The 10415-nt window shown below is 57.5% G+C and overlaps 2 protein-coding genes across 2 annotated transcripts in view; both read left to right on the top strand.

Annotated features, from left to right (window-relative positions):
* ZBTB47 (zinc finger and BTB domain containing 47) overlaps positions 1 to 3009 on the top strand; it is a 12757-nt gene extending 9748 nt beyond the window's left edge. The window contains 2 exon segments of the mRNA XM_024754556.1: positions 2703 to 2789; positions 2893 to 3009. Of these exon segments, the coding sequence (XP_024610324.1) occupies positions 2703 to 2789; positions 2893 to 3009 (204 nt within the window).
* A 4557-nt stretch (positions 3010 to 7566) lies between these two features.
* The window catches only part of KLHL40 (kelch like family member 40), a 7521-nt gene continuing 4672 nt past the window's right edge, over positions 7567 to 10415 (top strand). The window contains exons 1-2 of the mRNA XM_024754566.1: positions 7567 to 8724; positions 10237 to 10397. Coding sequence (XP_024610334.1) covers positions 7567 to 8724; positions 10237 to 10397 — 1319 coding nt within the window. The remainder of the gene's footprint in view (positions 8725 to 10236; positions 10398 to 10415) is intronic.

Raw genomic sequence — 10415 nt, 5'->3', positions numbered from 1 at the left:
GTCCCCGTGGGGCGGGGCGGGGGGGAGCAACACCTCCAGAGTTGGCTGGACACGCTCTGCCCGGGGCCTCTGACCCTGGGGGCTGTGCAGGCTGGCAGCCCCCAGAGCTGGCGGAGTTCACCTCACTCCCAAGTGCCCCCTTTCAGCGGCTCCTTGAAGCCTTTACTTTTTGTCTGTTTGTTTTTTGGAAGTGAAGGAAAACGAAAAGAGAGGAAACTCTTGACAGCAACCCCCTCCAGGTGAGGGGGGCGCTGGAGGCAGCAGGTACGGGTGGGGGGGACCTGGGGAGCAGGTGTGACTGGTTGCTCCGCCGAGGGCTCAGCCAGAGGGGGGTGGCCAGGCCCAGCCCAGGTCACCTTCAGCTGCTCATCCCCGCCCGTCCTGGGCCCCCTCACTCACCCCTCATCCCGGAGGGTTTGGGGAAAAGTTGGGGTGCCGTCCCCCTTTGGAGGACTTGTGGGCCCACTGTGAGGGCTGGGGATGCTGAGGCAGGGACTTGGGCCCGGACGCCGGGGGGGTTGTGTGGGGTGGGCGTGCGTGGCGAGGTGCAACGACCGCAGCTGTGCACCGTGGGGAGGGGGACGGGCGGGGGCTGGACCCCAGGCATTTGCTTTCCCCACGGCATCCCCGACCTGCCCCCGGCTGCACCGTGGGCCCTGGGTCCTGGGGAAGATGTCCCCAGGAGCTGCCGGGCCTCAGGGTGTGGTGGGCCAGGTCCTGGGTGGGCAGACGGGCTGGCTCCCACAGCACCAGCCCCCAGGAGCCCCTGCACATGGGTGGACCCCAGGGACCAGGGCCCTAAGGAGCAGGCCCGGGCAGATGTTCTGAGGTTTCAAGGTGCTATCAGTGGGGCAGGGGGCAGGGCAGCTGTTCACGGAGCAGCCCATCCCCCACCAGCTGCCCCCCCGAATCTCCCACGCTAGAGACGTCTGTGTCTGTGTCTGTCTCTGCTCCTGGAAGGCAGCACAGGCCTCAGCCACTCCCTGGGCCTGGCCACAGCTTGCCCCTGGCTGGTGTGCAGCGGCCTCGTCCCTCCTGCGCCTCTGTGCTCATGGGTGGAGCGAGGAGCCTGCACGATCAGGCCCTGGGGGTCGGGGTCGGGGTCGGGGGTACCCGGAGAGCCCCACCCAGCCTGTGCCCAACGCTTGCCCTCACGAGGCCAGCACTAATAGGACATCCTTTTTTGTTGTCATTTAACGTCTCCATTCCTGCCTTTGAAATGGGGAGGAAGGTTCCATAAGCTACCTGTTTCCTAGTTAAGCTCTTTCCTATTGTGTTTATACAGTTTTGTCTGTTATACTCTTTGCACCTTAAACCCCTCGACTGCCCCCGCATCACCACCTTCCCAGCATGGCTGGAGTGGGAAGAGGCCTGAGCCCAGGGGGCGGGTTGGGGGGGGGACTGGCCCCATCAGCCCAAGGGCTGAGGGAGTCAGGGCCCCTCTGACTTCCTTGTAAGGCCCATGGCACTGGGGCAGGGGGCTGGGGACATTTTAATCATCAATAAACGAAGCACTTTATTATGTACAGATGTGGGCAAGCCCAAGGAGCCCGAGTGATTTGAGGATTTAGAATCCAAGCCACACAGCCCAGATGGTTCTCTGGGCTTAGAGGGGGCAGTGCCCTGGCCCGGTTGAGTTTCGGGCTGTAGCAGGAACAGTGCCAGCCAGAGTCTATGTACGCACCCTCTGACGCCCCTGCTGTCCTCTGGGGAGAAAAAGTGGTCCCCTCCGCGAGAGGGGAAAGCTCCCTGTCTGGCTCCCAGTACTGAGGCTCCCCCCCACGCCAAGGCTGGGAATTCCAGCCTCTTACGGGGTCAGCGCCGTGTCTCTCAGGCTCCTGCTTTACTGTAGCTCTTTTCCTCTCCTGCACCCTGTGATCTCTGGGCTTCCATGACGTCCTCAGGGTCCTCCCCTCCCTGCTTCCCCCTTCCCTTTGCTATTTCTAACCTCTGGTCCCAGTGCCTGACAGCTTCAGAGCTGGCCCACATTTTCCTAAGAAAAGTCTGATCTCCCCGAATGGGCTGTAGGCTGGGACTCCAATGAGTTTTCCACCCCCTGTTGCTGACGCTGGGCTCTCCCATAGGGGCTGGTGGCCCTGTCACCTGCTACCCTCCCTGCAGCCTTAGTGAGCCTAGGGGGCCCTGGTCAGGCTGGGCCTCTGGTCCATGAGGCCAGACTTTGACAAGCAGAGGCTGGAGATGGGTGTGGGGAGCTGGTAGCAAGACCCTGTCCCAGGACTTGGGTCTCCTGTTCTTATACACTTCTCCTCTCAGGACACAAGAGGGGTCCAGACAGCAGGCTGGGCACTGGTCAAACGGTCATTGTAGCTGTAGGTGGGCACGGCCAACCCCTCTCCTGGGAGACCCCTACCCCAGCGGGGACAGGAACCCTGTGTCCCTGGTGCTAAATGCTCTCTTCCCCTTGGGCCAGTGTTGGTGGGAGCTCCTTTCTGGCCAGACCACAAGGGTCTGAAGCAATAACGGTACCTCAGCAGTGCCAGTATGGATAGGGGTTCTTGTTTTACCAGCTTTTACATTTCCTTTTTAATTGTTAAAACAAATTAACAAGCACCTGGGTATTGGAGTGAGGGGACTGGGCATCATACCCGCTTCCCAGGGCTGGTGGTGGGGAGGGGGCTTGGGATCATCACCTCCCACTGGAGATCTGCCAGGGCGCCCCTCTGTCCAGTTGGACTTCTCAGCCCATTTGGCCAAGACCTCAAGCCCAGAACCTGGGCCTGCCCTCTCCCCGGCTCCCCTTGTACTCCCCGGTCTTGGGCCAGCTGGAGGTGAGTGGCCAGAGAGATGAGGTGGGCCTCAAGCCCTAGGAACCCAGGCCGGGGGCAGAACCTGAGCCTCCGATCCTGATGCGTTCCACCACGGCCAACACAGCACCCCTCGGGGGGCTCGGTGGCAGAACAGCTGTGCCCAGGCATATGGACCCTTGATGTCTGGCCCTATGTGGCCACCCCACAGCCTCAGAGTGTGCGGGCGACAGCAGGAGGGTGAGGAGAAGAGTGAAGGGGAATAAAGGCAGTACAACTGTCCCTTGGCCCAGCCTCTTCTTTACACATTGCCGCCCTGACTACTGGCTGAAGAGACTTGGACCAGAGCAAGGGTAGCACGGAACCTGACAGCTTGGCCGAAGACCACGTGGACACCCGTGCCCCGAGCATCTGCACACCCCCTCTCCCTCCCTTGAGGGTGGGCTGGGCTCCTGGGGAACATCCAGTGTCGGGAGCTGAGGTCTGAAGGAGCCAGATGTCAGCACCCGGGAGGACATCGCAGATGGAAGGCAGGTAGCGGACTCCGAGGAGGGAGCAGGAAGCTCTCCCTGCGGACCTCCAAGAATTATTTCACTGGAGCGCTGGCTCTGTGCGGGATAGGACTCTAGGCTGTGGTGACACGCGGTGACTGAGGCCCCCATGTATGTGGCGCTTGGTCCCAGGTACCTGGAGAGGGGGATAACCGGGAAGGGCTAGGAGAGGAGGCTGGTGGGTGGGTTCACTAACCAGCCAGAGAGGGGGTACACATCCCCGGGATGGGGACATTGCCTTCCACACAGTCCCACTTCTCTGAAGGGAACTAGGGGCTTGCTCAAGTCACCCTAAAACTGAAGCTTGCTGTCAGGCCTGCGGGCCTGGCTGCACCTGCAGTGTCTTGTGGGGATTCAGCTTCTCTCTGTTTCCCCTCTTCTACCCGTCCATCGGTGGTCTGTCTGCTGCCTCTCCCCATGGCCTCCTCCCTTCGACCCCACCGTGCTGTGAGCAACAGCCCGATGCCACAAGCATTACTTTCTATAGAATCCCTGGGAAAATATCTATTTTGTTAAAAAGTTTTACCTGGGCATAGTTGAAGAAGCCAAATATTGATACTTCTAGAACTTTCATTTTTTAACAAAAACCTGCAGTCGCCTGCACCTGCTCCTCTCCAACTCGTGGTAGGCGAGCAGCTCCAATTCAGCTGGTATTTTTGGTGTTCTCATGCCCACAAAAAGCACACCTCCAATGCTACTTTTCTTCAGTTTTAGGCATCAGCTATTGATGTATTTCTTCTTCACTCCCATGACACACACAAACACTACGCACACAATTTCCCTTCCTCCTTCCTCCCAGCATGGTTATATTATTATTTGGGGTTAGAGTAATATTTCGTGCGTACATTATTATGACTGTATGAACACTGATCTCAACCAAGCCATATAATAGAATATGATTCCATTTCCTTTCTCGCACAACGTTTTACTTTTGTCTCTCTTAAGCGTGATTTGCTTCGGTTTCTATGTGCTTATCACTGCTGCGTTCCCAAACCCTTTGCTATAAATTCAGTTTTCCTTCCAATATGTGCAAACACGGCGGGTGTTCCATCGATTTCATCACTCTTGTAACCAGGGAGCCGTGCAGCCAGATAACCCTGGGGTGCACACACTGCAACCGGCTCCCATGAGAAGACTTGAGAATGCCTAACAACATCCCCCAGCCAGTGGTTCCCTGTCCCACTTTGCCGAGACTGTATCCCTTTCAGTTCATTGCAGAGATCTTTAACTTCTAGAAGGTTTATGTCTTGGTGGGCTCCTTTTTCCTAACCCTAAAATTTACCTTCTCCTCAGGACCACTTCAGGGGATTAAATTCCAAAGAGCTTGACTCTTTCTTTCACCCTGACACAGGAATGAGTTGGCCTGGGTCTAGAATTCAGGCTGGAAATCATTGCCCTCAGAATTTTAGATGCTGGCGCGTTTCTGTTGAGAAGCCCAGCGTCGTAACGTTTAAAAGGATGAAGTGAGATGACAGTTTCCTTTGATTCAACTACAAGCCCTGGAGTCCTGCTTCCTCCCTCCCATATCCGATCCCTGGGCATGTCCTTGGGTGAGAACAGAGTGGGTGGGGCAGAGATGACACAGAATTGGCCATGACTTAATGACTTGATAGTTGTTGAAATGGGATGCTGGGTACATGGGAGATCAGTATATCATTCTCTCTCTGGAAATACATGCATTTCCCATAATTATAATTTAAAAATAAACAGTGATTCCCCATTTCACTGAGGGGAAAAACTGAAGTCTGTACACTGGCCAGACATGATACCCCACCACAACCTCTCTGCCCTTATCCCCTACTCACCTCCTTGTTCATTGTTCACTGGCCTCCTTGCTGTTCCTGGAACATGAGGGGTGCACTCCTGCCTCAGGGCCTTTGCTCAAGCTGTTCCCCTGCTTGGAAAGCTCCTCTGCGTTGGCTTGAACCTGCTCAGGTGTAGTCCTCTCAGTGAGTCCATCCTGACTGTTAATTGTGACTTAAAATTGTGACCACCTCCACCTGTCACTCCCCATGCCCCCTTCCCAGCTACTTGTCACCATAGCAGTTCTCATCTGACACCCTGTATATATTTATATATTTATTTGTTGCCCCCTCCCTCAACTGACGGTAAGCTCCATAAAGACAGGAATTCTTGCCCGATGTGTTCACTGCTGAATCCTCAACATTTAAGAGTGCACAGTAGGTTCTCAGTGAATGGATGCGCCTCTTGTAAACATTCTAGTAGAATGCCTGGTAGGAAATGAGCACCATGGAATTCATCGTAATCTAAAAATATGTCATTGAGTCATCTGATAAATATAAGTTGATTGTTCAGTCAGCACCTTCTGTCCTGGTCTTTGGTAAATGAGACTCTGACTAACAGACTTTTTTTTGCGGTACGCGGGCCTCTCACTGCTGTGGCCTCTCCTGTTGTGGAGCACAGGCTCCGGACACGCAGGCTCTGGACGCGCAGGCTCAGCGGCCATGGCTCACGCGCTCAGCCGCTCTGCGGCATGCGGGATCCTCCCGGACCGGGGCACGAACCCGCGTCCCCTGCATCGGCAGGCGGACTCCCAACCACCGCGCCACCAGGGAAGCCCTAACAGACATTTTTTGTTATTTGCAGGAAGCAGCAAGGTAGAAAGGGATTCCCACAGTCTTTGGAGGTAGGCAGATCTGCTTCGAATCCTGGCTCAGCCACTTGCCAGCTGTGTGACTTGGCCAAGCTGCTGAGCCTCTCGGAGCCTGGTCTCCTCACTGATGCTTCTTACTGGAAGTGCCCTGCAGTCCAGGGCCGGGCTGGAGGCCCCTGGGTGAGCCTTTGCCCTTTCTGAAAGACAGACAGGACAACCTCCAGGAACTGCCTGGGTGCTGTGCCCCTCTGGGAGCTGCTGGTGGGGTGAGCAAGCAGGTTGAAAGCACTGATCCGAGGGACAGGCAGTGACATCACTGAGATCACAGAACGGGGAGATGACTCAGTCCTGGCCCAGGCTGAGGCCCCCTCGCCAATCCCCCCTGACCCCCGCAAGCCTGAGGTTACAAACAAGTGACTCAGAAGAATGGTGGGAGAATGCCCCATAGCAGTTCACACCAGTGTCTCAGGGGCTAAATTTAACCCACAGCTGCACCCTCTGGCACTTTGGGAACAAGTGAATCTTGGCGGCTGAGGCTGATGTGTGTGTGTGCACGTGTGGGGTAGGGGGAGGGTGGTCAGAGGTCCACAGCAGGGTGGGCATCGGGACCGGCTGTCCCAGACCTCTACCCCGATTCCATACATGCTAGACAGGGTGCAGGGGCCCCAAGGCGGCACAGGCTCAGGCCAAGCTTAGTATGGACCAAGAACCGAGCATAGACAGCTTTCCTGGAATATTAAACTGAGTGTTATGTTTGTTTTTTGATCCCTGGGGGTTTAAACACCTAGAATGATTGAATCCTATGAAATTAAATCTTCTGGCATGTCTGACGACTTACAGGGTTAAACCCTGTGCCAGTGTACTCGCAGGGACACAGAACCTCAGTGCTTCCGAATCTCAGAAGAACTGAGGCCCTTAAAATTGAACTCGCCCATCTCTTCGCTGTGCAGGAAGGGAAACTGAGGCTCAACAGAGGGAGCTGGCTTTCCCAGGACCCCCAGGAAAGTGGTGACCTTGTTTATTTAAGTACCTTCTTGCTTTCTTGCACAGTCCAAGGAGGCTCTCAGAGCTGGGGCAGAAAGGGGAAAAGTCTTCCCACTTTAAAGTTGAGGCAACAGGGTCCCCATGCCCAAGTTCATTGAGCAGGAAACCCAAGCACACTGCGTCCAGGGGTGGCTGGAGCAAGATACACTCCAAAGAGGAGGCTAGAGGCACCTGGGTAGAAAGGCGGAGAAGGCATGGAGGAAGGGAGACCCTGGAAGAGGGACTCAAAGGCTTCCCTCTCCTTGGACTGAGGGGCGGAGCTTGGGTCATCCCCTCCCCTGAGGGGTATCACCCAACCAAGGAAAGCCGTCAAAGCCTCTCTGTGCTCCGTTTAGAAATGAGACAGCGAGGCCCTCATCTTTCAGGGAGGACAGAGACACCCCACCCCTATCCCATGAGCCCCTGGGCTGAGTCAAGACTGCTCTGGGAGGGGGCCTTAGCCCAGCTGTCCCCTCTGCGTCATGTGCAGGAGGCCAGGCAGCTCGCCTTACAGGGCCCAGTCCACCTCTATATATAGTCCGGCTCGGACAGCTGCGTAGACTGTGCGCGACCCAGCAAGAAGGCAGGGAGTGCGGAGAGAGGGCCACACACCATGGCGTCGGGCTTGGAGCAGGCGGAGGAGCAGCGGCTCTACCAGCAGACGCTCCTGCAGGACGGGCTCAAGGACATGCTGGACCACGGCAAGTTCCTCGACTGCGTGGTGCGGGTGGGTGAGCGCGAGTTCCCATGCCACCGCCTGGTGCTGGCTGCCTGCAGCCCCTACTTCCGGGCGCGCTTCCTGGCCGAGCCCGAGCGCGCGGGCGAGCTGCGCCTGGAGGAGGTGTCCCCTGACGTGGTGGCCCAGGTGCTACACTACCTGTACACGTCAGAGATCACGCTGGACGAGGCAAGCGTGCAGGACCTGTTCGCCACGGCGCACCGCTTCCAGATCCCATCCATCTTCACCATCTGCGTGTCCTTCCTCCAGAAGCGCCTGTGCCTCGCCAACTGCCTGGCGGTCTTCCGCCTAGGCCTCCTGCTCGACTGCGCGCGCCTTGCCGTGGCCGCCCGCGACTTCATCTGCGCGCGCTTCTCGCTGGTGGCCCGCGACGCCGACTTCCTCGGGCTCTCCGCTGACGAGCTCATCGCCATCATCTCCAGCGATGGCCTCAACGTGGAGAAGGAGGAGGCCGTGTTCGAGGCGGTGATGAGATGGGCGAGCAGCGGCGACGCCGAGGGGCAGGCCGAGCGCCAGCGCTCGCTGCCCACCGTCTTCGAGAGCGTGCGCTGCCGCCTGCTGCCGCGCGCCTTCCTAGAGAGCCGCGTGGAGCGCCACCCTCTCGTGCGTGCCCAGCCTGAGCTGCTGCGCAAGGTGCAGATGGTGAAGGATGCACACGAGGGCCGCATCACCGTGCTGCGCAAGAAGAAGGAGAAGGGGAAAGAGGCAGCGGGGGCCAAGGCCACTGACAAGGGCACAGCCGAAGCCAAGGCGGAGGAGGATGAAGAGGAGGCCGAGCGCGTCCTACCCGGGATCCTCAATGACACCCTGCGCTTTGGCATGTTCCTACAGGACCTCATCTTCATGATCAGTGAGGAAGGCGCCGTGGCCTATGACCCGGCAGCCAACGAGTGCTACTGTGCCTCCCTCTCCACCCAGATCCCCAAGAACCACGTCAGTCTGGTGACCAAGGAGAACCAGGTCTTCGTGGCTGGGGGCCTTTTCTACAATGAGGACAACAAAGAGGACCCCATGAGTGCTTACTTCTTGCAGGTGCCTGGCCAGCCTTGGGAGGGGCATGGCCAGTTCTGATTTCTGGGCAGCCCTGGGGCCCAGGAGAGGCCTGTGTCTACTTGTTGGGGAATGTCATTGGGTCTAGGCTGAGATGTAGACCCGGGAGGATGACTGACAGCCACTTGCCTGAAGGCTGAAGATAGTTACAGGCAGTTGACAAGAAGATGCACAACTTTGGTGTCTCAGTTTCAGGGAGATGTCAGCCTCAGGATGGTCTGATATGTTGGAGGCCCTAGCTCTGCACAGCGGGTGGAGTCAGGGACAGTGAGAAGGAAGAACAAGGTCAGTGTAGGGGTCCTAGCCAGCAACTATGCATGAGGCTGGGACTGGAATGTGGAACGGAGTGTCTCAAACAAAGGGACCATCCTCCCTTGCTTTCCCATTGCACAGATGGGGAAACTGAGGCCCAGGAAGGACCAGGAGAGTGGAGTGCCCAGTCCAAGTTATAATGTGACAGTGGGATCTCAGAGGGCAGGAATGGTTTTCTGGTGACTGGCCATGTAGGTGTGAGCCTTGCTAGTTGGGTGAATTCGGAGACATGGAGGGGAGGGTGCAGTGCTTCAGGCTGGGAACCAGTGAGCCGGGGACGGAGATGGGAAGGAGCCTGCAGTGAGTGGTGTGCTGAGTGAGGCCTGACCAGGTTTGAGAGGAGTGAGGGGCAGTGTGGTGCCAGGGTTAAGCTGGGGCGGGTGGGAGGGGGGGCATCTCTACCAGCCAAGGCACATCATGGGCACATTGTTTATTCTCTCTGGGCCTCTGTTCGTAAATGGGGATATTATTCTTCCTTGCTTGATAAGGTTGTTTGAAGGTTAATTGATGGTTATAAAATGTTCAACAGCACAGTGCTCAGCCCTCAGAAAACTCTCCCAAAAGATGAGCCCCTAGTATGGTTATTAAAAGACTGTTGGGGGAAATTTCCTGGTGGTCCAGTGGTTAGGACTCCACTCACACTGCCGGGGGCCCAGGTTCAACCCCTGGTGGGGAAACTAAGATCCCACAAGCCGCAGGGGTGCACCAGTAAAGAAAAAAAAAAAAAACCTGTTGGGGTGCACAAGGTCGCAGACTTACACTGTAGATTTTAAGGGGTGAGTGGCTGTATTTGGATGTTTCCTGTGCAGTGGGATGCAGTGGAAAACAGGGAGCAGGCAGGCCTCAGTTCAGGAGTTGTGCTGGGGAAGGCCAGGACGGCAGCTGGGCCTCCCTCTCAGATGCCCCTTCTCAGCTCTGTATGGGATGCCCCATCACGGTGCTATAACGGTGATCTCCCGGCACCTACGGGGGGTGGGACGGTCGGCTGTTTTCAGCCTGATAGGAGGAGAGGCACTGTCTCCAGGCACCGCCTCCAGTCTGCGCTGGCCCTACCTGGAGACCCGGACTCCTCTGTGACCTGGGGGTGGCCAGACGGGGCTGCGGTGGGGCCGGGCTGGGACTGGGGCAGTGGGTTGGTGGGGGACGTGGGGGGCGGTCGCTGACTGGCCACCCGGCCCGCAGTTTGACCACCTGGACTCAGAGTGGCTGGGGATGCCGCCGCTGCCCTCGCCGCGCTGCCTCTTCGGCCTGGGAGAGGCTCTTAACTCCATCTACGTGGTCGGCGGCCGAGAGCTCAAGGACGACGAGCGCAGCCTGGACTCGGTCATGTGCTACGACAGGCTGTGAGCGCGGCTTGGGGG

This window comes from Neophocaena asiaeorientalis, unplaced genomic scaffold (assembly GCF_003031525.2).
Source record: "Neophocaena asiaeorientalis asiaeorientalis breed wild unplaced genomic scaffold, Neophocaena_asiaeorientalis_V1.1 scaffold1148, whole genome shotgun sequence".
Taxonomy (NCBI): domain Eukaryota; kingdom Metazoa; phylum Chordata; class Mammalia; order Artiodactyla; family Phocoenidae; genus Neophocaena; species Neophocaena asiaeorientalis.
This window is presented reverse-complemented; position numbering and strand designations above follow the sequence as displayed.